We start from the raw sequence: 27,686 nt of genomic DNA on the forward strand, positions 1-27,686 counted from the left end.
AAAAAATAATAAATAAACCCACAAATAATAAAGGCTGAAGCCAGTTCCTTGTTTATGCTATCGTGAAAATTCTATGAGTAAGCGAGATTGTGTGCAAATTACAAATAAGAACCTCAAACAACATAAGCAACCACAAAAGAAGAAAGATCTAAAGAACATGACATATAAATATGAATGATTATTCTTTTCTCTCCTTATCTGAGCAGTGATCCTTAGTCTGTATTTTATTTTACAGCTTTTTTTTAAAGTTAGCATTGAGTTAATTTACTATATTAAAGTTAATCAATGAGAACATTCAACTTCAAATCAAGGAAGCAGAGTTCAGCTAAAAAACAACCAAACAACAAAAAAAATATTCTATTTGTCCTCCTTAATTACAGTTTTACATAAAAACTCAAACTGCCAGTTCTCTAGAATTATCTGATCTTTTTCCTATTTTCTTCAACGGTTTCGTCTGTATTTCATGCTTTTCTTTTCAATTCTTATAGCTACTGACAACAATCCTTGCGAATTCCATAAAATTCTCACTTGTTGGAAATGAGAAAGGATCAAAATAATATAAAAAAAATTGCTTTAAGTGACTTTAGATTGTAAGTATTCTTATTTATTTAGTATTATTTCTGGTTTGACGTCTTTGTCTATGAAAATTACCTTTTTAAAAGCCAGTTAAGACAGTTGGTCTCAATCAGGGCAATCTCTTCTTCTTCAATTTATTTATTTATTTATTTATTTAATCAGTATTTTATTTTAGAATATGACAAACCAAGCTCAATAAAGGTGGAGATGCAGGTGGAGTCACGCGCTGCAGTGGGCCTTATTAAAGGCAGGAAGTGGAGGCGCCTCTGTTTCCTCCTGCTGAATTGATCCAGCCGGCTGTGCGTGTGCGGACAGGTGAGCAGAACCAAGAAGAGTGCGTCTTGTGTGACCTGTCTCTTTCTGCTCGTGCAGATCAGGGAAAAGGCGTGTGAAATTCCACGGAAAACTGGAAGTTTGCGCGCACGGTGGTGACGCACCGCACGTGTGTAAAGCAGGAGAGAGATAGACTTTTTTGAACTATGACAAATCTTCCACCTGCTCACAAATAATACTTTAAACTCATCAGGATGTAACCAGCAGAAGCAAACTATGAAAACATGCGCAATTTGGCACATTTGCTGAGAACGCGACGTATTTTTCAGTTATGTTGGTTCCTCGATTTAGTTTAATAATTGTGCAAAAATGTATTTGAATATTTTGTTCAGTTAGGCTCTACAGTGAGTATTTGCGTCAAAAAAGCAACTTTACTGACAAACTAACTTTGTTTTCCTCAAAACTATGAAATTTTCCTTGAACTTGTGTTCCTCTGAAGAAGATCAGCTATGATGTGATTTGAAGTCTGTTTATCCTGAAGTGACATGCAGTAAGACACTCTTTCAGTCACACCATGAGTGTTTGTGGCTTTTCTCCTCACCCGTTTGGTCTTCAGGAGATTCCTCACTGACCAAAATCTAACATAAGGATGACACACACACACACACACACACACACACACACACACACACACACACACACACACACACACACACACACACACAGTGAGTTTATTTTCATCATAGACCATAAAAAGTTAAGTAATCCAGATGACAGATATGGCCATTATTTAATGGGATGTTTTCAAAAATCATTATTTAATCACCAGAGTTCTCCTATAAGTCTGTCTCGTTGAACACAGAAAACAAACGAGAGAAAACATTTTGTCTATTGATGAACAGCTGTGCTCAGCACTGCCCCCTACAGACAGGCTGAGGGACCCACTGCACCACTTTTCTTTTAATGCAGTGTGAAGTCAAGATGAGTGAATACAATCTTATTAAGGACTCGTATCTCTAAGCTTTGAATCAGTGTGTGGTATTCTGCAGTTGGAGTGAAAACCATTCAACCCCCCCCCCCCCCCCCAGCTTTTTTAAAGAAATAATCAAATTTGGTGATTCTGGTTATCATTGTAATCATACAGAAATTACTGTGAGAATAATATTTCCATATATTTATATTTTTCCCTCCTTAACTGAATAAATGTTAACGTGGTAAATCAAGTTGATGATTTTCTATATCTGGACCTGATATTTTTCCACCCTCAAGCTGAAATTTGCCTGTTTGTAGTAAATAAGAAGAGAATGAGCCCCATGTACAGATAAAGTCAGAGTTATTTATCAGTCATGTTCCCTTTACTAAATGCTGTCTCATGAGTGAAAATCACTTTTGTTTACACAGTGAAAACCACAACTGGACCCCTGAAAGAGAAGATCAACCTGCTTTAACATGTTCATTAAGCGAGATGAGCGAAGCCCGAAGTCCAGAGCTGGCAGGAAATCGAACCGCTCGATGGGATCCAGTAAGTCTGAACTCTCACACAGGGCTTGCTGAGATTTTTCCCACTGTAACACATCAGAACCCGAAGTCTGTTCTAATCTTCATAGTGCAGGCTGTGCCAGAGGTGTCAAACTCATTTTACTTAAGACCAATCTGCTCTTAAGTGAGCCGGACCAGTAAAAAATATCATGATAACATATAAATAACTGAAAAAACTTTGTCTTCATTTAGTGTTAATATACCATTGTAAGGTCTCATTTGATGAACTATCCTTTTACAACATATGTCAACCAGAAACTTGAGTAAAAGAACTGCAGTTTCAACAGTTTCATGCCTCAGTTCTAATGCTTTAATCTAACATAACACTGGGTTTTATTTTACATCTTGTAATCACTTGTCCTCATGATGCTGGGATTCAAAAATAAAGTAACTTAATTCATATCATGAGCGCAGTAACTTGTCAAATCCTACAAATGATCTTTAATGTTTACACATTTCTCAATCTGTGTATTTATCTGAACTGATTCACCACAGAGTGCAGGCGAACGTGCGCCTCTAGTGGTCAAGTCGATGTATTGCAGTTAATGTCATGGTTTCTCACAGCTGGAGGGGAAGGGGTTGGGGGGGGGGCGGCATTTCAGGGCAATAAAATGGAAAACGAGCAGTCAGAGGCAGTTTTTACTCGAGAGCTGTTGTTGCCCTGAAAACTGCTAATATAACCGAACCCTGAGCAGCTGACATCCTCATCTTTGCGACCCAGGGCAATATTCTTGATACTTTTTTCCTTTTGTAAATACCCCACCCCTCCTTTTTAAAGAACCTGTGCATATATTTAATATCTATATCTTTGCACTTTTCTTGTTGCACTGCTGTGAGAACTGCTCCTACTTTAAATTTCACTGTGCTTCACCATATAATGACTATAAAGGAATTGTGATTCTAAATATTACATGTTGTGGCTGGATTGGACTCTCTGCTCGGCCACTCCTGACCTCGTCGGCCCTATGTTTGACACCCCTGATCTCTCCCTCTACTGCACTGAAATCCACATCTAAACACGGGTGTTTGCATGAATAATTGTTAGTTTTGCCCTCCCGGTTATTCTCTTTTAACTGATCCAAACCTCACTTGCATGACACTATGCTCAAGTGAAAATGCAAAGCTTTTCTTTGTGTCCGTTTACATGACAATGCTGCTCGGAGAAAACACAACTTAAAACAGAACAACAACTGGGAAATGTAGAAAAGGTCAGTCATTCTGTAGCTCTGCTACTGTTCACACCACAGCTGGAGCAAATCGTTCTTCTGCACATGTGGATGTACCAAAATTTGGAATGTACATTTCTGTTGTTACTGCATCACTTTTTTTTAACACCTGGCACTTTTACTTGAGTACAATTTATTTGCAACAGTTGAAGTTCATTTCTCCACTTGGTGTTAATAGGTAGCTTATTCTGTGTGCAGTCATACGAGTCATAACTTATTAGTTCATTTTTCCACATTTACCCATCCTATTTCTGGAATGTGGTGGGCAGCCACATTAGGGGGCTCCACGATGCTAGTGGGGGTCAAGGGTCATGCTTGGGGAGGGACAGTTGTGACCTGCTGGCAGTGGGATTCAAACCTGTTCCACTTCCCTAACCTCAGCGCTACCACTGGCCCTCCATTTGTTTTTATTAATTTTACTAACTTATTCGCACAGATATACACTTTATTGATCCCTTGTGGGAAATTACTTTGTTGGAATAGAAATAGTGTAATGAACACAACAAACACTGTTGTTGAAATAGCAGTAATTATTGCATCATACTCAACAGGAAAGAGGAAAATCATGTAAACAATATAAGAATAATATTTTTACAATGTTCTATTTGTTTGTTATAGCTGTCATGGTTGTAACTGTGAATAATGTTGGCTAATCGTGTAGAAAGAAAAATAAGAACATTAGCGAATCAGGACAGGACTAAGACAAGTCAAATGCCACCAATCAAATCAATGGTCGGAATAACAAAAAACTAGTGTTACAATCATAAAAACCTAACTTATATAACAAAAATCACACTAAATACTTGTGCACAAGATAAAAGGTGGTTATTTAGCCAACAGCCCATCATATCACAGTTTAATATCTGTGAAATAGATGAGTATTCAATTAGAAAACATGTTATTTTTTTTTATGTCAGAAGAATTATTGTAAAATTTACAGGAGAATCATTATTTTGCACTCTGGAGGTTGACGCATGCGCAGTGCGCGCCCGGCCGATGGCGCATGCGCAGTGTTAAATCCCCGAGCCAGTAGCAGCCGCGGCAGCTCGGCTCAGGTCAGTCAGCCCAGTCAGCAGTCATCCCCGCATCTATCTATATTCCCTTTTCTTAAATTAGCCACTTTAAGCTTCGCGATACCGCCCCCAATTTCAGCGTCGGTACGGAGCCGCCAGGCCGGGACAGAGACGGAGAGAGAGGCCTCGGCCATGGAAGCGCTCGGACCCGGTGAGTGGCTCTAAACGGCGGACGGCTCGCCGCGGAGAGAGCCCCGTGCGCGCGGCGCCGCTTCACTGGGGGCCGCGGCTGCGGCGAGGCCTCGATGGGCAAAACAAGCCGAGGCCCAGCCCCGGAGCGCGGCTCTCCCCCCACCGCGCGCGCCTGCTCTCACGCCGCTTCCTCTCCTTGTGTTGGAGGCTTTGTGTGTTTTTATCGGTGTTTTCGCGCACGGCTCGTCGTGTCGCGGCTGGCTGGCTGGTATTGTGCGTGCGTGTGTGTGTGTGTGTGGGGGGATTTAACTGGGACCTTCCTTCTTCCTTCCTTCCGCGTCGTGGTGTGTTTACGTTCGTGTTTGTTCTCGGGGTGCTCGTGTTTTCGCCCCACGCTCACAGCCCGCGAGCTTCACCGCGCACATTTACCGTCGACGTCTCCGGCAGAGCCCCTCCGCCGCCTCCATCCTGTTGTTTAACCATCTTAAATTTGCACCATCGCCATCAGGAACAGCGCGTCTTTTCGAGCTGCCCCCCTCCCCTCCTCCTCCCCGCGTCCCACAGATGACAGCGGTGGGAGAAAATACACGGGGAAATGCTCGCCAAATGCGCGCTGCGGGCTTTTAAACGCGTGTTTTGTTGCGGGTGATGTAGTGTTTGTCATTGGGCTTCACGCGCCTCTCCTTGGGCAGCGGCGGCGGCGGCGGCAGCAGCCATGCGCCCGTGAGAGCACACAGCAGGGATGGATGGCGCTTTTATCGATCACATCTGCAGGCCACGGCTCCGTAATATTCATCTCCTATATGATAACAAAGGCACGCAGTCTGCAGCCATCCGAGGGTTCACGCATGCAGAGGCGAGGCCGCCCGCCCGCCACACACACACACACACACACCCAGTCGGCACAATGCGTTTCTCCCACCGCGACCCGCAGCACAGCTCCCGGGCTCAGTTTTCCACCTTTTTTGTACGTTTTGATGAACTCATTAGACGCATCCTGCCCGATGCGACAGGCTGCGAAAGGTGAAATACGGAGGAGCCTTTATAAACATGGAAGAAGCAGCAGTCTGTTGAGCCATCCACAGGTGTGAAAGAGGCACGGAGCAGGCCAGGAGCTGCATTGTTGTTGCTCCTCTTCCCAGATGTTTGTGTGGGTTTCTCATTGTGCACAGGTTTGTTGACACTGTATAGCAATGTTATTATACACAAAAGACAAGGAAATGCATTAAAACACAGTGGAAAAACAACATTAAATCACATTCATTCGCCAGAGTTTTATTCATGAATAGATTTAGTCATTTATATACTGTAGTTTAACTCATATTTGGTAACTTCCTCATTTTTTCATAACAGACATTTAAATGTATATAAATGACAAAACATTTCTGCATTAAACTTAAATGTTGGCCTATACACTGAAGATTGGACAGATCTGAGCATCTTTACCGACCTATTGATGAATTGACACATGTGGTTTTATTTCTTTTTTACTTTAACGCTTTCTTGATGATTCCTCAAATCAATTGCACATAATGTCGTTAATTTGCAGTGATAATATACATAACAGAAATTTGCCCTTGGAAATGTCATCCTTTGGGATACTTTGAGATGAAATGGTCCAGAAATCTGTGGTTAAATGGTGAAATTATTCCCCAAACCACCTAAAAAACACACAATGTACCTCAAATGGTGGTCGTTAATTTCCTTTAACAGACATTTATTTAAGCAGCAGCCACATTATTTATCACCTGGGACATAAAAATGCTTGGGGGTTTTCTGGAGAATGATTTGGATTGAATTGAAATAAAAACAAGCCAAAGGGAGTTGAAACAACATTTAGGAGGATGGATGTGAAGCTTTGGGTGAGAACGAAGCTCCTTGGTGCTCGACTGACTCATCGGCTCTCCCTGAGATGTGTCTAACGAGGAAACGTGGGTCAGAGGTCGCCTCTTCTTTGTGATGCAGAGCTTTCAGAGCTGTGGTGCAAGTGGCTCGTAGATTACTGCCAATGCAGACGTCGTCACAGGAAGTGTGTGTGTATGTGTGTGTAGTCAGGGGCGGACAGTCGATCACGCCGCGCTGGTGTGAAAAAGGCAGCAGCAATGGCGGCTTATCAACGTGTAAATGTCGGGCCTGGGGACGAATATGCGGAGAGGGACAGGAAGTCTGGAGCCTGGAGGAGAATGAGTGAAGAACATCTATTAGCCTTTGTAAAGGAGGAATTCTGCTGAATGAATGGAGCGGTTTCTCCTGAGGAGCGTTTAACGCCTCACGCTGATGGATGTTTAGATGCTTTTGTATTGGATTGCAGCATTTCATCTGGTGTCGTCGTTGGAGATTTATCACGTTTGTGGGTTTGTAGCAGCTGATAATGTAATAATTTTGCCTATTTTGAGCATTATAATGGAGTGAAATGGCACTTCCCCCCCACCTCGCATGTTTTTACAGCTATTATTGAGAGAGCTGTGGAGTTTGTTTCATCAGTGAATGAATATGAGGACTGTCTCATCCGCTATGCCTGCTATTGAGAAGCAAACTGCTAATGCATCCGTGTTTTTTTTTATTGTCGCACTATTAGCTGCAGCTATTACGTTATTGGCTTTATTGCATTGAAAATGGCTTAAGTGACATTATCGTTTGTTACAGGTATTCAGCCCTGTTCTCGATGTATGCTGTAATGTGCAAAGCTCATCGTCTCTGCTTTCTGGTGGTTTTTGAGTTTTCTAGCTGTGTGTGTTCTCATTTGTCCAGGTAGAACATCTCAAAGCCATTCAGGCCGGTCAAACGAAAGGCGTTTCGTTCTTAATCCAGGTCTCCTCAGGACTGCATGCTGTTCCTCATTGTCTTGTAGACATGTTCTGAAGTGCACGTCTTTGATGGCGAGATTGGCGTTTGAAGGTGGACGATTTCTTTTCAATCACAAACAGGAATTTTCAGAATCGCCATTTTCAGTTGCATTGATTTAAAGATGATGTTCCACCTAAGTTTTTTTTTTTTCTTTTGGAAATTGTTTTGATGATCTTATACCAGATGCACATTGGGAGCAGTACATTAAGAACAAATAGACACTTAAGACTAACATTCAAAACAGTCATCATCAATTACTCCACATAGATAAAGATAGAAGTAAACAGTCACTTCCCACTTTATGACCAACAGTTTCCATTATGTGTTTATGTATCTATAAAGGTAAACTTGGTCATTTTCCCCCTTTTTTTATGAGACGCAAAACAAACTTATTCCGCGTAAGTTTTAACTTAGTTTTCGGTAGGAGAATTGATTGAATTATGCAGAAACAAACTCATGATTCTTCTATTTTCAACCACTTTTGATGGATCCTGACACTACAACAAACGTATTCACATGTGTTCATTCACACTAAATTGAAAATGACTTTAAAATACTTCAGACGATTCCACAGAAATGTGATTATCTTGATATTTACATGAATTTATTGAAGTGAGGAGTGTTAAACATAAAGCCCGTGGGCCAAAACCGGCCCGCGAAAGGCTCCACTTTGGCCCGCTAAGCTAATTGTAAACATTTCAGAGAAAATATTGATTTTTTTTTGTTTGTTTTTTTCTCCTGTTTGGTATCGAACTAGCCTGAAAGCCATGCTGTTGTGGAAGTTTGTAAAAAAAACATACACAATCCTACAGCTAGGTGAGAAGCTTTTTTGGACATTTGACTGTGTTTTGCTACAGGAAATTGTCTTCATGTTGAGGTTGTGGTCCTTTTTCCTCGCCGTGCGTCGTGCAGCCGGAGCCTCTTCAGGCTCTGAGCGCAGCAGCGGCGCCGTGACAGATGAAGCCTGACAGGGTTAAACCTCTGGGATCTGCGCCTTTGTCTCCGTACCTTTCCAGTCCAGGTGACTTTTCAGGTGTGGGCGTCTGGGCCTGACTCATCGGCGGGCCGTGCCGCCGTTGCCACGGACACGCGGAGCGTTAGCGGGGAGGCGAGCGCCGTCAGGTTTGTTCCGGCGCTGCTCTCGGAGCGTCGTCACGCTCGGTTTGGAGTCCGGTTCCGGGAGACGCTCGCTTGCCTCCAGCGCGTCTGTCGTTCTGTGCTTGGAGGAGATAATTTCACTTCCTGTGCGTCTCAGACTGGATGCAGCTCGCTGTCAGTCGGAGCCGAAGCTGGCCTGACGGCGTGTTAACTGTGTGTGCGGCCCTTCCTGGTGGGATCTGAGCTCCTTTTACATGGCTTATTGATGTTATTCTGACTGTCTGGTCTGTAGTAATACATGTTAATGGTGTGAAAGGACACAGAAAACATGAAGCTTCATACAGTCGTCTTGTTTTATGCTGGATTATAGTTTTGTTTTTGTTAGAAGTGCCAGTGTTGTTGAGTTTTGGTTGTTGGCTGTCTCCGATCGGTGTTTTAGCCTGGAGACTCACATGATGCTTCAGATGAGAAGCCTTCTGTTCTGACCACGTCATGTTAAAACGGATAATTTTCATGATTATCATCCAGGTTGTGAGCGTTTCCTTCTCTTTTTCCACCCATGGTGACCCTGAGTGACCCGGCAGCTCCGCTCTGCAGCTTTGCCGGCGTTTCACTGCACATCAGCCTCATTTAGGTTTCTGACTTTAGTTCTAAGTCACTTTCTCACTTTCCGGAGTGAGAAAATACCAGATATTCTGAGATTACAGCAACATTTCTACACCATAGATTGAGACGTGACAACCATGTTGGTTTCTGATCATTGATCGTTGAACTGATTTTTATCAAATAAATGCGATATTTAGTCAAATTTCATCCAAATCAAGCATTTCAGGTGTAGAAAAGATGCTATAAAGTATGTCTTGTACCTTATTTCTTTGCTGTAATAATGGTTTTTTTGCAAAGTGTCAGGTTTTTATTTGAACTATTATTTACTGGAACATTTATAAGTAAGATGCATTTTTGTTGAGAGCAGCAGAGCATATGAAGGTTCCGTCCATGGAAAAACTCATCCGGTTGTCATTATAACTCTTATTTATTCTTATCAAATAATACAGAACATAACAGTTCTGTGGCTCTTAGTACCTTGTAGTTGAACGTTTTGCAGAAATACAGTAAGAATAATCAGATTTAATGTATTTTCATGCCAGGAATGGTGCTTGTTTTCAGTTAAATGCTTTTTAACATGTTTTATTTGAAATTAATGGCACATACCAGAGGTTGTTCATAGTAGATTTTAAGCATTATAAGTGACTTCTTGGATTGAAATGGTCATTTTCCTTTTGGTGTTTTAATTCAAATTTTAAACAAATGTATAGAATCTGTGCTTTATTTTTGCTTATTTTTCACTGGTTTGCATCTGGTTGGGGGGAGAGACGCCTCAGTACTTCAAGACTGTATTGATTTTTATTAGTGTTTTTTTTTTTTTTTTTTTTTTTTGGACCAGTGAAGAGGTACTACTTTCCCCTTTTCTCTCACGGTGGCTCAGTTGGTTGTCGAGGAAGGATGGCTGCAGGCGTTTCGCCGTGTCGAAGCGTGGCAGCTGAGGGGGCTAAATATAGGCACGCCTCTGTTTTTGGTGGAAGAGGAAGACCTTGCTCTCTCGGCACGTCACGCAGAGCCTCAGAAACCTGCGAGCGAGCGCGCACGTGGGCCTTCGTACAGTCAGAAGACTTCTTAAAAGGCTGTGCGTGTTTGCAGCTAATCGCAGGCCTGCTGGTTACACACCTTATAAATGGCTGAAAGGCTGTTACAGTTTATCTTGATGCATTTAAATGAACTAATCCTGTCAAAAAAATGTGAATTATTCCATCAGTTTTTCACTCATTCTTTACTATATGTGTATCAGTACGACTCAAATATGGTATCGCACCAACAGTTTAACTTTTATAGCTACTTCAGATAACGGCCAATAATTTGATAACGGCCAATAACTGGCCGATAATGTAATCAAACAGTAAAAGGCATTTTACTGCTGTGAATGAATGAAAGCATTCTCTGGGGAGAGTTGAGCTCTTCACACCGGTGGTATTTCCACCTGGAGGGAAGTCAAACGTTTCAGCTGTTGTAGAAAAACCAATAGTGTAATACCTTTTTGAATTTAATAAAACCAATAATAATTTGCTCAAAATCGAGTAGATTCTTATTTTTCATAAGAAAACTGCTCAAAAACTGCAGAAAACTTTTGCAAACAATGCTTTTATTTCAAAGGGCATCCCTGATTATGTATTTCTGCCGTTACTACATTAAGTGATTTGTTTTGAAGCTACTCCTTCAGAAGATCAATAATGTGACAAGTTATTATGACTACTGAAAAATAAAAATCTTATTGCAGTATTTGCATTTTCTTAGCTCTTTCTTTCTTACATTCAGACAAACACAATACAGTCATTTCTCGCCACTTCAACAGCAAAAAGCCAACGGTTCCATGTGACTTTTGGTTTTATTACATTACAGACGGCTGAAATTCTTACATTAATTGCCTAATTTTTATTGGAAAGAGACCAAAATCACGTTATTGGGTGAATTATGTTGTAAAAAAGGCTGAAAGTACAACATCATTGGCTTTATTTCATTGGTGGAAAAAGGACACAACTGTTGCATTATTTGCTTAAATGCATTTAAAATGACAAAACTATTCCATAATTTAGTTTTATTGTCTTGAAAATTTGTAACACTTTTGCATTAATGGCCTTATCACATTTAAAATCTCCAAAAAGTATTGTTTTTTTTGGTTCTATTAGTTTGGAAAAAGGCCAGACCTTTTACATTGTTGGCAGGTATTATGGAATTGATGCAACAAATGAGGACCAGTTTGTTTTTCTGAGTGTTTTTTCCCATTTTTTTCATTGATGAAATTGAGAGAGTGTTACTGTAACGGCACATTTTGATGTAACTCTATTGTATAAGATACACTTTCTCTCTGTACACACAACCCAGAGCAAGATGTGATGTGAAACTTTGATTCAAAGCAGTGAAATGGAGGCAGATGAAATGACGGGGAGTTTGAACGGAGGCACGCTCACACACACTTTTTTTTTTTTTTTTCCCTGCTGTCGTGGTAAGAAGGCCAGTAGAGCAAAGTGGAATGAATCACCGGGCGATTTTCATCCAAGTCGTGACGGGGAAAAAGCAACGAACGGGATGGAGAGGAGCCGGAGCTGGAGGCGGAGGTTAAACGGAGGGGTGGTGCCGATGGGGCGGGGGTGCGACGCCGGGGCATGTCGGTCGGCCGGGGAGGGGAGGGGAGGGGAGGGTCCCGATTGTCCGTGCTCTCGCGCTTCACTTGCTAACTGGAGCGTGCGGGTGCATGGAGTTCAGGAGGACCCCCGCCGTCTCCGCGCTGTCAGTTAACAAAAGCAGGAAGCGGCCGCGACTGCATTGTTTCACGTGCGCTCTCCGTGCACGTATAGATGGCCGTGGTTTTCAAGTCTCTCCAGATAAATTCAGCTGTTTTGTGTGAATTTGAATTTGCCGTTTTATTTAAGTCATGCAGAAAGTGATTAATCATGAAGTACAGGTGATGTGGGTTGTCTCTCAGCACCTGAGTGAAGCGAGTGGTACATATGCATCACACACACACACACACACACACACTCACTCTCTGGAGATGTATGTGTGTGTGTGTATGTGTGTGTAACGGTAATCCGGAGCCCGTGCGTGTCACCCCTCCATATGGCCCTGCTGCTGTCTGTCTGGGAGGAGCGGCCCTTTGTCTGGCGGTCTGGGTGGAGTCGGGGGGCGGACTGGGAGATAATTGGAGGTCATTGTCTGGCCGGCCCCTCGTTGACCCATGTAGGTCAGTGGGGCCAGAGGTACAGGCCGCCCGAAGCGTCTTGGTGGCCCCTCCGGGGCCCCGCTGGGCCGTTCAGGATGGCGTTGGCGGCGAGCTCGGCGTGACACCGTACAAATTTATGTTTAATTGTGGCTTTTAGTGGAGGATAAACGCACACGATGGCGCCGGTTTAGTTCACGGATAGGCTTCACTGAAACATGGAGGAAACGCACTGACGGGTCAGGAAGGTCACGGAAGGTCACAGGAGGTCTTCACACGTCTTCTAGAGATACACCAACCGGATTCTTTTTGGCGTTAGATATTTATTTTTGACGGAACATTTTAGAAATGTGTGATTAGACGTACTGCAGAACTGTCATGGCGAGAATTTGGTTGTAAAACTCCTTGTGAAATTTTTCTGAATTTCCAGTTTGAGTCAGGAACATACAGGTACACAAAGTCAAGGTGAACTTCAGGGTGGATTCTGCTCCACATACAAGAGACACGGCGCAACACAGGGTTTTAAAAAGTAAAATTAAAAGGCTGAAATTTGCATTATATACAGTTAGGCCTGGGACGCTTTAACACCGGATCTTCAAAAAATTGCACGTCACATCAGAGTCTCACTTCTTTTAACTTAGAATTTTCTTTTCTAAAGCTTTGACTGTGTATAAAAGTAAAAATGACATTAAAAAAGTGTTATTTCCTTAAAACGCAGCCGTTTCAGTCTTCTTAGAATACGGTACTGGTACATACTAGTTTACATTAAACAGTCACAGACCAAAGTTTCTTAAGGATATTAAACTAATAACTCAAAAAGGTGACTTGACGTATTTTTCAATCTGGCCTCTAAATATAAAACTAGACTGAAGTATTTAAAGTTTTGGGGTGGGAAAAAAATCGATTCTTCCTTTGTTTCCACCTTTTTTTATGAAGTTACCTTCAACTAGTAAACAACAACAGTATGCAAAGCGCGATGTATTTTTGTTTTATTCATGTTGCGGCAGTTCGACCTTCCTGCTGCATAAACAAGTCATGACGATGCTTCGTGAAGAGAAGCTCCGTCGCGCAGTGTGGATGATGCGCCGCGCGAGGGTAATAAATCCTCCTCCTCTCCTCCGCAGGCCCTCCTGCCCCGACCTCTCTGTTCCAGCCTCCGCGGCGTCCCGGCCTCGGCACGGTGGGGAAACCCATCCGGCTCCTTGCCAACCACTTCCAGGTGCAGATTCCCAAGATTGACGTCTATCACTATGATATCGACATCAAGCCTGAGAAACGGCCTCGAAGGGTCAACAGGTACGCTGTCCGAGTTATATTTCAGCCCGAAGCGTTTCATCACCTTCCCTGTGTTTGAGTGCGTGTGTGTGTGTGTGTCAGCTGACCCGGGCGGCCGTGTTGAACCTGTGCGTGTGTGTGTGTCCCGCAGGGAGGTGGTGGACACCATGGTCCGGCACTTCAAGATGCAGATCTTCGGTGACCGGCAGCCTGGATACGACGGGAAGAGGAACATGTACACGGCACACCCACTGCCCATCGGGAGAGACCGGGTCAGTACGCCGTGCACGACGTGCATGTACGCCGCGCACGCCGAGCTTCCTGACGCACCTGCAAGACTCTGTGGGCGTCAAAATGAGATCTCTGGATTCTGACTCATGTTTTTTACCCTTTGAAAAAGCAAATGGAGTCGTCTCGGGGTTCTTCCTCTTCAGTCTGCCGTTCTCATGTCTCCTCCCCCCCCCCCGCTGCAGGTGGATCTGGAAGTCACCCTTCCCGGGGAGGGCAAGGACCAGACCTTCAAGGTGTCCCTGCAGTGGGTGTCGGTGGTCAGTCTGCAGATGCTGCTGGAGGCGCTGTCGGGTCACCTGAACGAAGTCCCGGAAGACTCCGTCCAGGCCCTGGACGTCATCACGCGGCATCTCCCGTCCATGAGGTTCGTCTCACACCGAAGTCACTGAGGTCACACCGCGGGAAACTAGCCTTTTGGGAAACGTCTGTGTTATTTGTAGTGATTTTGCTGATGTTTATGTTCTGGTAGCACCTTATACTCAATTTTACTACCTTTAAAAGTAGTTTTTCAGCGGTATGGGTGAACCCTGCGTCCCTAATCACATCATCACAATTTCAGAATAGAAGAAGAAGAAGAATAGAAGAATAGCATTTATTGTCATTATACAAAAGTACGACATTTGGAGAGCTTCTCCTTCAGTGCAAGTATAGTAAATTAAAAAAAGAGCATAAATAACACATAAAACGTAGCAGCAGTGGCAGGTATAAATACCACAGCACTAGTGAGCAGGTCGTGTAAATCTGAGTTCAGGGTGGTGATGGCTCTCGGAAAGAAGCTGTTTTTCAGTCTGTTTGTTTTAGTTTTAATGCACCTGTAGCGCCTTTCCAGCGTTTACTCTTTAAATAGAAATGTATTTTGGATTAAAAATTGGAAGTACTTTTTAGTTTTTCTTTCTTTCAGTGCAGAAATATACATTTTTCTCAGCATGAGACACTTTTTATGTCTGAGAAATGTTGAACGTACATTAAACCTGAAAGCAGTTCAATGCTCAAAAGTAACTTGATACTTAAACCAGGTCTTCAGCTGCAGATCATTTGTGTGATCCTTTGCTGAAACTTCAGTGGGCTGCGCCATGATCCAGGTGGTGTCCCTCTGCCTAGATTCATGTTGTTTTTACTTTGAATGAACTCTTTTGATAGTTAATTTTTCCGTTATATTTGTATGTTTGTTACTGTTTGAGCATTGTTGTTTCTGTGTGATGCAGCAGCGTGCCCTTCAGTTTTCTCCTCTCTGTTTTGACCACATGTGGAAGTGAAGCGCTGCCTGTGTTTGTGCCCAGGTACACTCCAGTGGGGCGCTCCTTCTTCTCCCCTCCAGAGGGGTACTACCATCCTCTGGGGGGGGGCCGCGAGGTGTGGTTCGGGTTCCATCAGTCCGTCCGTCCCGCCATGTGGAACATGATGCTCAACATCGACGGTAAGGAGCCGAGCCGAGCTGCTTGGAGAAACACACGGAGTGAAACAGCAACAGGAGACGTTTTTGGGACATTCCACTGTATTTTTTTCACCTGAAGGTTTCTGTAAAATTGGGCTTTATTTTGTAATTTTATCACTTTTTTGTTAAAATATCAACACTTTCATCAATATTCTGCACAACCACAAATCCAAACATAAAAGATTAAATTTAAAGGTTGTGATGGCGTTATTTTGCTGGTCAAGATGGAATTAGGACGTCAGAACCCTCAGCTAAAAGAGTTTGACACCCCCAGTCTAAAAATGTTCACTGGTTTTCTTCATTGCATGAGTTGCTATCTGACTTGAATAGGATTTTTTTTTTTTCCTCTTGGAATCTGAAATTTTGGACAAATAAGGCTTCACTTTAAAACCACGCAAGAAAAAGTTATCTGTCAGCCGGTCTCCTGAAAATGGAAACTCAAATCAGAGTTCCTCCGTAAGTGAAATTCAGATACAAATTGTCTAATAAATCGATGGATTCCACCCAATTTTCCTGCTTCACTCAGACATTTGTTTCTATAAAATATCACCCGGGTCATGTAATCTGATTACATTGAGGAAGTAGATGGATGCGGTTCAGTAACTAAAATACAATAAATTTATTTGGTGTCTTTGGATTTTTATTTTTTTTAATTGAAGTTGAATAAAGTTGTTTCATGTAGCTTGTTGTTTTTCATTTTAAATCAATATTAGCTGTTTAAGAATAAATTCCTGCAATTACAGTACATTTCTCTTTGCCTGTTGACCTTGTTTTCCTTTTTATTCATGCAAATTAAGCCCTGTTTTGCAGTTTGATTGGAAAACACTGACTGTGTGTTTGTGTGTTTGTGTGTTTGCCCCCCACAGTGTCGGCCACGGCTTTCTACCGCGCTCAGCCAGTGATCGAGTTCATGTGCGAAGTCCTCGATATTCAGAACATCAACGAACAGACCAAACCGCTGACCGACTCGCAGCGGGTCAAATTCACCAAGGAAATACGAGGTGCGCAACACACACACACACACACACACATAAATCCAGCCTTTTCAGCTTTTCACTCGGCATCGTCTCTTCGTCAGGTTTGAAAGTTGAGGTGACGCACTGTGGTCAGATGAAGAGGAAGTATCGAGTGTGTAACGTCACGCGCCGCCCTGCCAGCCACCAGACGTAAGCCTCACTCTCTTTGCCAAGCACAGGTGGTGTGTGTGTGTGTGTGTGTGATTTCTCCACATCCTGGCGTTTCCCTCCACAGGTTCCCCCTGCAGCTGGAGAACGGTCAAGCCATGGAGTGCACAGTAGCTCAGTATTTCAAGCAGAAGTACAATCTCCAGCTGAAGTACCCTCATTTACCCTGCCTGCAAGTGGGGCAGGAGCAGAAGCACACCTACCTTCCTCTGGAGGTGAGCGCCTGCTGGGGTCTGAGCCTCCTTTAACCCCTCCCCCCCACCGCCGCGTTCAGCGAATGAAAGGCTTCCTTCTGCCCTGCAGGTCTGTAACATCGTGGCAGGTCAGCGCTGCATCAAGAAGCTCACAGACAACCAGACGTCCACCATGATTAAAGCCACGGCGCGTTCAGCCCCCGACCGGCAGGAGGAGATCAGCCGACTGGTACCAACATATAGATTCATACACTTTAATGTTTGTATGAATTAGAGCCGTCAAAACATTAGTCACATTATTTCCATTTTTAATCAGATTAGTCCTGCTTTGAATTGGATTTTTTAAAGTGTTGTTTTGCATTAATAGGCAGTTTTCAGCCCAGAATGTAAAGCACCTATCAGTCCAAACAATCAGTAGGAAAAATTTATTTAAAGTCATCGTTGAAGTTAAAGCATGGAGACTTCCTGCAGCCACTGATTTCTGAACGGAGCGTCTTGAGCGGGAATCAAACACAGAGAAACGATTTCCTTTTGCACCTTGGTGGATTTTCTTTCAAAATAAATTGCCATGTAGATCAACTTAATACAATATCAGTGTAAAAAATCCAGTTTTCAAACTGGAAAAAAGCCTGAATGTGATTAATCATGATTTAGAAAATTCTATTTAAAGTAAATAAATTCTATTTAATTTAAATAATCTTTTGTGCAATGATTTATATTGGGGCTGTCAGCCCCAATATAAATCATATTTTTTAATAAAGAAAAATATTTTTAATTGATAATAAAATAAATGAAATTTAAAAAATCAAAATAAAGACAATAAAAAATACTATTTAGTAATCAGCCGACAAAAATATCAACATAAAAACTAAATAAAAAAAGATATCCCAATGAAAACGTTTCCATCAACAGCGGCGCCACTCTGGGTTTTTTTTCTCTCCACTCCAGGTGAAGAGTAACAGCATGGTGGGGGGCCCGGACCCCTACCTGAAGGAGTTTGGCATTGTCGTGCACAATGACATGACGGAGGTGACCGGACGTGTGCTCCCAGCGCCCATGCTGCAGTATGGGGGCCGGGTGAGTACCGACACAGGGCGGGACTGTGGCAGGGTGAGTACTGGGCAGAGGCTGCGCTCCGGTGGGGGGGCTGCGCCTGCATGCGGGGCGGGGTGGGGGCATGGCGGGATGCATGCTGGGACACGGGGAGAGGCGTCCAGCCTGGCAGGGCTCGCAGGAGAAATGACTCTACAGCCGTTCCTTCATTCATCAAGTGGAGAATTGAACTTGAAGCAGCATCCTGATTGGTTGATGGAGTTTCTCACAGACCTGTCAGACCTGGATCTTTTCCCCGTGTCGTCCTGTAGTGAATCTCAGCAGTCTGGTGGACGTTAGCGTCTTTATCCTCGCATGCTAACGGGACGGAGGGGAAGGCTCTCTCACCTGTTGCCTTCGGTCCTGTTGGTGTGGGCAGCTGAGCTTCACCCCTTTGAATTTCAAATCGGCCTTTTTGAAGCTCCAGATCTTGGCTGGTGCGGTGGTCGTCGGGCGATAAAGGCTGAATTAAACTTCAAGGATTGTTTCTGAGACGCAGTGAGTGTGTTGCCACGGCGAGGACGCCGAGACTCGGAGCTCCCAGCTGGGATGTAAAACGCGGCGCTTCTCCCGCGAAGGCCGGCTCGGCGCCAAGGTCTGCAGACGGCTGATAACCGAGCCGTCATTTGCATGAGGAGTGTTGAGAGAAGGCGATCGGCTCATAAAGATTCACCTCTACTCTCTGATTCAGCCGCCGTGGTTCAGACCGGGGGGGCGACTCGAGGACGGGGGTAGAAAATGAAACACAGCAGCGAGGTTTGGACAGAATGGGAACTCAGATATTTGTTATGGCTCAATGGCACACGCACCAGGGACCAAAACAGAGTTTGGTCTGGAAGCAGGCTGTGCAGAGGCTCAGGTGTGGTTTACTGATAATATTTGGGAAATGACTCATCGTACTTGAAGCTCCCTTCTCGCCCCCACCTGGATTACAGCTCCGCTGTGTCTCTATCTGCTGCCTTCTCGCACGCCATCAGCCTGATTGGCATAAAGCTGAGAAAACGACGGGCATGAGCGCTCTTCTCCTTCGTCAGGTCACCTGAATGTGAAGGCTCCCGAGCCGATTGATCTCCCATCATATCGACCCTGCGGGATTTGGCCTAATGCCTGCTGGGACACTGAGTCTAATCGTCTTCCAGTGAAACGCCTTTTAGATGTGGACTGAAAGCTTTCCCCGCTTCTGAGACGAGTCGGTGTGAATGAAACGCGCCTTTCATGTCGTGCAGTCGCACGCTCGCAGTGGCTTCATCAGAATATTCACAGAAAAAAACCCGGCTTGATGTTGGAACGGGGAGAGTTTGCAGTGTGTGTTCTGTTCAGTCTCTGTGATGGAGTTTGATCTCTGTTTGAAAGAGGAGGAAGCTCCTGGTGCTGCTGGTTAACTCGAGTAGTTCACTGTGGTCACTCGTTGGGGATGATTAAGCCCTTAATGACCTTTAGCAAATCTTGTTAACCTAATTGAAAGCCACTACTCTCCAGTTTAGATTGACTACGAGACGATCTGTGCCGACCGGAGCAGATCCAATACTTATTGTCTTAAGTGTTCCAGCACAACAATAGGAGAGCATTCCTCCTCTTAACAAGCCTTATTTTCCTGAAATAACATTTTATTCTGCATGGTTGATGCTTTTTCTGATGCCAGGTTTTAGCTGAATAGTGCATTCAGCCCATTATTAGCATATTTAAAGTCTTAATTCTGATAATAATGGCCTCCAGTTTGAAAAACAAAGTGTGATCTTATGAAATCCTCAATGATTTTTGAGATGCTGTGTTTTTTGCTTTCACCTGTAAGCTCAAAATCTAAAAAAGCACCAGTAAATATTGCTTTTTATGATTTCATTCAGTGGTAGGGGTGTGACGAGACACTCGACTCACGAGATGAGATGAGAATTCCACTTTACTCTTAAAACTAAAATGACAAAATATGACTGTGAAAAAACACATTTTTTAAGTCACAAAACAAACAGGTGCATTTTGTGCTCAGGTCTGCGGGGACACCCTAAAATCCAAGTGGTAGTTTGATTGCTAGTTATAGCTAATGAAGACTTTTCTATTATTATTAATGGTGTGAATCATTTTTGGTATGCCACTCATTGGTCAAATATAAGTAAAAGCTGAGAAATTTTTTTCCCAGAATGATGCTTCTTGGTCATCATCTTTTTAACTACAGGAAAATCCCTGTCATTTATTTCTGGTATAGAAAATAAAGAAAAAAACTTTTTGGTTGAATTAAATTAACTTTGTGCCTGAATTTGCCTGGAATATGAATAATTTGGGACTTCAGTGTGTCTGAATCCGCAGGACGTCGTGGGTCAAAACGATGTAGTTCATATGCCAGGCCTTTCGGTGGCGCTGCGGCATTGCCATAGAAATACACCAAAACAAGAACCAGGCATGGATCCCGGAGCTCCACACTCGGGCGCTCTGTGAACAAACGCAACTCAAAAAGATGATTTACGAAACCAAGAAACCTCAGGATTGTCTTTGATTGTATTTCGACCGCATTTTGGCCGTTTTCCTGCACGCTGAGACTGGAATTTGTCAGAAAACGGCGTTTTGCTTCTGCACTGTACCCGCGAGACAGCTTTTCAAAGGAGAAATAGCGTCATGATTTAATCTCGCGACATCTCTTGGCACGAGATCTCGTCACACCTCGACTCAATGGTAAAGTGTGTATGGATAAGTAATGCTAATTGGTTAGCTTAAACGAAACGGTGTATTAATTGTAGCATGTCATTTTTGGCGCTTTTAGGTTAATGCTGCTGATTTTTGGAGCATTTTTACACCCTCAACTTCACCCGTTTACATGGCAGTTTTTAAAAACTGTCTGTTTACATGGAAATAACGGGGAAGCCAGGCCACAAACCTGTGCTTTTGATTGATTTTGTAATGAAACATGGTGTTTGTGCTTGTTAGCAGTCAGAAAGCTGCTTTGGAGCATGAACACACACCCAAAACGCTACCAAATTTTAACATTTTCACTTAAAAACATTGCCATGTTGACGGATCTTTAAACTCTGAGGGTGTTGAGACCCTGAAATTCCATCTGACCCTGAACTTTAGAGCTTCAAAGCTCTTGTTGGTCTGCTTTATGGAAAATTTTAAGCTAGGCTGTCTCCAATTGCACATTTCTGTCAGTGCTGCCATCATTCACACACTTCTTTTGTAAAAGATGGTTAGAAACTTGGTTAGAAAGATGTTTTAGATCGCAGAAAACATGTATAGTTGTATGTAATTATACATACTACAGTGTCTGAAATGTGCAGTTGGGGACTGGGCCCACATGTGCTTCTCTGCTTTTCCTCTGCTGCTGGCTGTATCTGGTGTGTCGGCTCGTCCAACCGGGGGGTTGACTAAGAGTGTAGGGACTCTCTCCGCAGAATAAGACGGTGGCCACGCCCAACCAGGGCGTGTGGGACATGAGGGGGAAGCAGTTCTACGCCGGGATCGAGATCAAGGTGTGGGCGGTGGCCTGCTTCGCCCCTCAGAAGCAGTGCCGGGAGGACCTGCTCAAGTACGTTCAGAACGGCTTCCTGCTTTTTACCCAGCCGTAAGTCAGTGGTTCTTCATTCATTTAACTTTGTTTTTTAATATTTAAACAGGAGCTTCACAGACCAGCTGAGGAAGATCTCAAAGGATGCTGGGATGCCCATCCAGGGCCAGCCATGTTTCTGTAAATACGCCCAAGGAGCCGACAGTGTGGAGCCCATGTTCAAACACCTCAAGATGTCGTACGTCGGCCTGCAGCTCATCGTGGTCATCCTGCCTGGGAAAACGCCGGTTTACGGTAAGAGAGTGCGATCCGGTGGTGCGGCGGCGGCGCTCTGCGGTCAGACCTGAGCCTCAGAACTGCACCGTCTCCCCTGCAGCCGAGGTGAAGCGGGTCGGCGACACCCTCCTCGGGATGGCCACGCAGTGCGTGCAGGTGAAGAACGTGGTGAAGACGTCCCCCCAGACCCTCTCCAACCTCTGCCTCAAGATCAACGCCAAGCTGGGAGGCATCAACAACGTCCTGGTGCCTCATCAGAGGTCAGAGTTCACACATTAAATACAAATAGGAGGCTGGAGATGTTTTGGGCTTTTTGCATGTCTCACATGTAATACCTCCACAAACCACCAGGGGGCAGCAGCCTCCACCCTTCAGGAAGCCTTGGCTTTGCCTAAATGCTGTCAAAGACTCTGAAGTGTGTGTCGTTTGTCCAGGCCCTCTGTGTTTCAGCAGCCCGTCATCTTCCTGGGGGCCGACGTGACGCACCCCCCCGCCGGGGACGGGAAGAAGCCGTCCATCGCGGCGGTGGTGGGCAGCATGGACGGCCACCCCAGCCGGTACTGCGCCACCGTGCGGGTCCAGACGTCTCGACAAGACATGTCCCAGGTCTCAAACACTGAAGTTAGAGCTCATTCTTACTGAAAAAAATTCAGCTTGAATGTAATCTCGGGTTCCGTCAAACACGCTTTTCACCGGTGCCTTTAAAGCAGAGGCGTCAAACCTGAGGCTCGCGGGGCCCAAAGCGGCCGGGGGAGGTTGAATCCCGTGTGCGGCCCCCGAGCTGGAAGCGTTTGGCGCCTCTCTTTTAAAGTGTCCCGGTGAAGTTTTCTCTGGGTTCTGGTGGTTCTCCTGGCGTCTGAGCCGTCTGGCCTCTGATCCGCAGGAGCAGCTCTTCAGTCAGGAGGTCATTCAAGATCTGACCAACATGGTGCGAGAGCTGCTCATCCAGTTCTACAAGTCCACGCGCTTCAAGCCCACGCGCATCATCTACTACCGCGGCGGCGTGTCCGAGGGCCAGATGAAGCAGGTGAGCCGCGGGCGGAGCCGCTTCCAGGGTCCTCCAGCGGTTTGACGGTGCAGGAGGAGTCAACATCTCAAACTCTCCAGTTCTGAAACGACGTGTGTGTGTGTGTGTGTGTGTGTGTGTGTGTGTTGTCTTCCAGGTGGCGTGGCCCGAGCTGATCGCCATCAGGAAGGCGTGCATCAGTCTGGAGGAGGACTACCGGCCCGGCATCACCTACATCGTGGTGCAGAAGCGTCACCACACTCGCCTCTTCTGCTCGGACAAGGCCGAGCGGGTCAGTGGGAGTCCGGCTGCGGCTGCGTCGCTTTAACCGCTTTGTGCCACGCCACGCGCTCGCCGGCGGTAATCTGACGCCTCTCGCCGTCCCTCCCTTTCAGGTGGGGAAGAGCGGCAACGTTCCGGCCGGCACCACCGTGGACAGCACCATCACACACCCGTCCGAGTTCGACTTCTACCTGTGCAGCCACGCTGGGATTCAAGTGAGTCGAGTCGCAGTCGCCACACTCTTCGGATACAACTCCAGGAACATATCCTGTTATCTAACCTGTGACCCCGCCCCCTCCCTCCAGGGAACCAGCCGTCCCTCCCACTACCACGTCCTGTGGGACGACAACTGCTTCACGGCCGACGAGCTGCAGCTCCTCACCTACCAGCTGTGCCACACCTACGTTCGCTGCACCCGCTCCGTCTCCATCCCGGCGCCCGCCTACTACGCCAGGCTGGTGGCTTTCCGAGCCCGCTACCACCTGGTGGACAAGGACCACGACAGGTGGGAGGGGGACGGGACTGGGGCGGGGGGCTCTGATCATTTCAACGCACAGTTTCAGAACGAGAGCTATAAGATTTCAGAGAGCCTGTGAGGGAGATTGAGAGCAGAAATAATGGAATCAACATGCAAAGATTTACATAACTTACAGTTTTCAATGGTAATAAACAAATAAAAGGATGTAAGAATAACATCATGTAATTATAAATATCAGTGCTGGTGTGTAGGGGCCCTCTGCAGACACATGTGGATCAATGAAGCTTTCACAAAGTTATTTGTAAATAGTTTGTCCAGACTCATTCCAAAATCATTTCAAAAGGACGCTTATCTCTTGGCTAAAATAGCTTTAGTTAATTGGAAAGTAACAAAAGCATGAGCCAACATAGTTAAATAAGTTAAAATGCTGGAAATGAAGATTGAAACTATTGAAATCAGATATAAGAACAGCTGAAAATGAGAGAAAATGTTTATCATTTTGTAAAGTTTCAATTCTAGTGTGTATATGAGACTTCAGACGCGTCGGCCTCATTTTAAAGGTTCAATACACGGTCTCAGGTTGCAGATGCTCTGATATAAACATCCCTCAAACTGACCACAAGAGGGCACTGTTACACTACAGGGAAATCAAATGAACCGTGATTAAACTAGGAGGTGAAGATGAGTCCAGATTCACCCAGAAGGGTTTTCCTGTCACCACAGGGTGCTGCTGTTTTTATTTCAGTCCCTCAAAACCCGAGGAGCGTCTAACAGTCGCCTCCTCCTCCCGCCGCCGGCGCTCTGCCGCTGTGCGGCGTTCGTGGTCAGCTGATTGACTCCTGCCTCTGTGTGTGTTTCAGTGCTGAGGGCAGCCACGTGTCGGGTCAGAGTAACGGCCGGGACCCCCAGGCGCTGGCCAAGGCCGTCCAGATCCACTATGATACCCAGCACACCATGTACTTTGCCTGAGCTCGCCAGTATGTCAGCCAGTCCACTTCCTTTAATCTCCTCTCCTCTCCTTTTTTTTTTTTTTTTTTTTTTTGGTGTTGTTTTGCCCCCCCTCCCCCATCGTCTCTTCTTCCTCACACTCTTTATCTGAATCGGCACCAAAGCGGCTCTCAGAGGCGACGTGGAGGTTTCCCCCTTTTTTTTTTTTTTTTTTTTTTTTTCCCCACCCGACAACCTCCCAAACCAGCGTGCTGTTTTTTTTGTTTTTTTTTGTCATCCCTCCGCTCGAGCCGCCGTTTCAACCAGCATCCTCGTGCTGCGAGCCCGGAGGGTTTCCACTGCACAAAGATAAAGAGAAAACAAGACAAAAAAAAAAAAAAAAAAAAATACACAACAGCAACCACAACAAAGCCCACACCAACGCACGAAAAAACAAAAACAAACCACACACACCACAGTCGAGCCATTACTTTGCGTTTGTTTTTGTTTTTTCTATCTGAATGTCTGCACTGGCGTCGGCGTTCCGTGAGACACGGAGCGAGGGCGGTGGAGCGGCGCCGCCAGCACACCGCCCCGCTCCCCCAGTTCAAGCAGGACTCTTATCTACTTTTACCTCAAAGCCCCTTCGGGGCGCAAAACTCTGTCACAAGGTCTTGGGTTTATGGGGAGGCGGGGCGGGGACTCCAACATGGACGGGAGTTTTACCTTTTCAGAATGATATATATATTTTTTTCCTTTTTACGAGTGTGTGTTTTAACCTTTTCTCCTTTTTCGGTCTTTTACAAAAGCGAGGTGACCTGGGTGTCCATGCCCATAGCTACTTTTCCTCCCATTTTAAGCGAAGCGTGTGTGAGTGTGTGTGTGTGTTGATCTCTGTATATACATGTACTGCTGTATGAGTGCGTTTGTTGCGTGCGCGCGTGTGTGTGTGTGTGTATTTCATGGCAGGCCACTGAATTGTAAAGGGAAATCAAGGAAATAACTGCTGTAAATGCCTCAGATTTGTTGTTTTTATATTCACACATACAGTACATATAAGCATATATTTACATCTATAGAGCAACTTTGAGACATATGACTTAAACGGGGCCTCCTGGAGGCCGCTGTGGGTATTTGTAGCAGCCCTGGGCCGCCGCACCGGCCGGAGCGACTCCAGCGACGGGATCTTTGCGGGTCCCGGTCGGGCGAGTCGCTTGGCGCGGTGGGCCGGTCCAGGTCTGATGTGTAGCAGTAGCGACCGCGGTCCGGCGAGCGTCCGGCTCGGCATCGGGACCTCTCCACCAGCTGAAGGCATTAAAACTCAGATTACGGTCTTATCAAAACCGCCACGGGCGGGATCTTACTTCTCTTCGGACCTGATGATATGATGACACTGCTGGACGTTGTATGTTTTATTATTATTAATATTATTATTATTTTGTAGTACTTTTAAAAGGCCTAAAACCACAACTTATTTTTATTTGGACTTTTTAAATTGGAGGTCTCCTTTGCTGATATTGGCCAATTCATTGCACTGACCCGGGACGCTAGGCAAGTAACAGAGGGCACTCTCAATCTCTCTTACCTTTATGCATTTATACATACGAATCAACAAAGCAGATTTGTAAAAGTTTAATATAAGACGTTTTGTGGTTATCTTAAATACTGTTGTTTAGAGCTAGTAGTTTACCATTGATGTTGTTGTCGTCGTCGTCGTCAATGTTGTTGCTATATTGTGATGAAATTTTAAGGACGGGCAGCGAAGCCGGCGCTTCTCGTTTGGCCGGTTGGATTTCAGGAACGGAGTCGGGTCGCGGAGCCGCGGGTCGGGAGGCTTTTCTTCATCGTAGCATTGTGGTGGGGAGCGGTGCGGGGCGGGGGAGGGGCTGCCGGGACCGTGTAGCACTCGCACCGCGAACAGATCTGTCGTCAACGCGTCGGTTTGGACGGGCTGGGTCGGAGGAGACAATCAGGAGTGTGTTTTGGGGGACGGAGCGGTCAGCGGCCGGCAATGAGTCGAGTTTTTAGACTTTTTAACGAGGTTTCTATAACTGTGTTTGAAGTATACCCATCTGGAAGTCCATTTAACAGTGCTCCTTTCAGATTTTTATGCATTTCTCAACACTGGATCAAGTGAGTTGTTGTCTGCACTGCCCGGAGACGCCCCTCGTCTTCCCCGCCCCCCCCGGTGTCGGGCGGCGGCGCTGCATGGGGAGCGGTCGGCGTTCACGCCTCGTCAGGGGGGCAACGCTCAGCGGATGAAGCTCTTTTGTAATAAACCGCCCGTAATGCAGCAGGTTTACTATGATCGAGTTTGAGCACCTTCCTGCCGAAGGCGTGGACGCTGGCGTGGAGGAGCGGAGCGGGGCGGGGGCGGGGCGGGGCGGAGGGGGCGGGGCTCGAGAGGGCGTCGTCGAGGCTGTGCAGGCAGGGAGCGGTTAAAACGGGCAAATGCTGTTTTTCTTTCTTTGATTTCTTAAGTGCACTAGTTTGACAATAAATATCCATCCAGCAGCTCCAAAGAAAAAATCCTTTCAATCAAGTCAGGCGTGCAGCGGTTCGCACTCTCGGTTCTCACAGCAAGACGATCCCCCCGTTCAAGTCCCGGCTGTGCGTCTTCCCTCGTTTCCTCCTGAGGTGAATTGGCGTCTTTAACGGTTTTTAACCTGCGTTCGTACGAGCCGAGCCGTCGGAGCTGTGCGCAGCGCTCCAGGAGGTGGATGGATATTTCAGACCCCCCTCCCAATCCGTGTCGCAACCTTTCCAAAGCAATATTAACCCAGTTCCAAGTTGTCGAAAAGCGGAGAAACAAAAAGCTATGATTCTGCTCATTGCGGTTGGTCGACTCTCGCTATCGTGTGTCTGTACTTTAAGAAAAAAAGAAAAAAAGATTTCTGTTTCTTGGTTTAATTTTATTTGCTTGTATCAATCAGTGGGAATGTGCATTTGGTGGACTAGTTTAATAGGCTTTAGACAATTTTCTTTTGAAGTAACAAAGTGTAGACTTTGCTCGCCTGCATGCCGGAGTATCGTCCTTTTTAAAAGAGAAAAAAAAAAAATGTTTTGGAATCATATTTATTACGAGAAAAGAAAAAGATATAAACAGCCTTTTTTTTTTCTGGGGCGGTGGGTAAATGTTTATCAGTTTTAGTGGGACTGTTTTAGCCTAGCAATATTCGTCCGGTCTCTCAGACGTATTTTAAAGATTCCTACACAG

At 45.2% G+C, this 27,686-nt stretch overlaps 1 protein-coding gene across 7 annotated transcripts; it reads left to right on the top strand.

The window, feature by feature from the left end:
- Window positions 1-4,645: 4,645 nt before the first annotated feature.
- ago4 (argonaute RISC component 4) lies at window positions 4,646-27,566 on the top strand. 7 transcript variants are annotated; one of them, XM_030120289.1, is made up of 19 exons: window positions 4,646-4,838; window positions 13,661-13,832; window positions 13,963-14,083; window positions 14,285-14,466; window positions 15,383-15,519; window positions 16,404-16,538; window positions 16,616-16,703; window positions 16,789-16,936; window positions 17,025-17,144; window positions 17,864-18,025; window positions 21,373-21,521; window positions 21,610-21,794; window positions 21,877-22,036; window positions 22,211-22,397; window positions 22,660-22,803; window positions 22,940-23,074; window positions 23,178-23,279; window positions 23,370-23,569; window positions 24,403-27,566. In XM_030120289.1, exons 1-19 carry the CDS (start codon window positions 4,820-4,822, stop codon window positions 24,509-24,511), a joined length of 2,655 nt encoding a protein of 884 aa, XP_029976149.1. In that variant the 5' UTR covers window positions 4,646-4,819; the 3' UTR covers window positions 24,512-27,566. The 7 variants fall into 7 exon arrangements, with proteins under 7 accessions (XP_029976149.1, XP_029976151.1, XP_029976153.1 ...); XM_030120291.1 differs by having other exon boundaries at window positions 21,388-21,521; XM_030120293.1 differs by having other exon boundaries at window positions 17,864-17,992.
- The last annotated feature ends 120 nt before the right edge of the window (window positions 27,567-27,686 follow it).

The sequence above is a fragment of the Salarias fasciatus genome, chromosome 22 (genome assembly GCF_902148845.1).
Source record: "Salarias fasciatus chromosome 22, fSalaFa1.1, whole genome shotgun sequence".
Lineage (NCBI taxonomy): Eukaryota > Metazoa > Chordata > Actinopteri > Blenniiformes > Blenniidae > Salarias > Salarias fasciatus.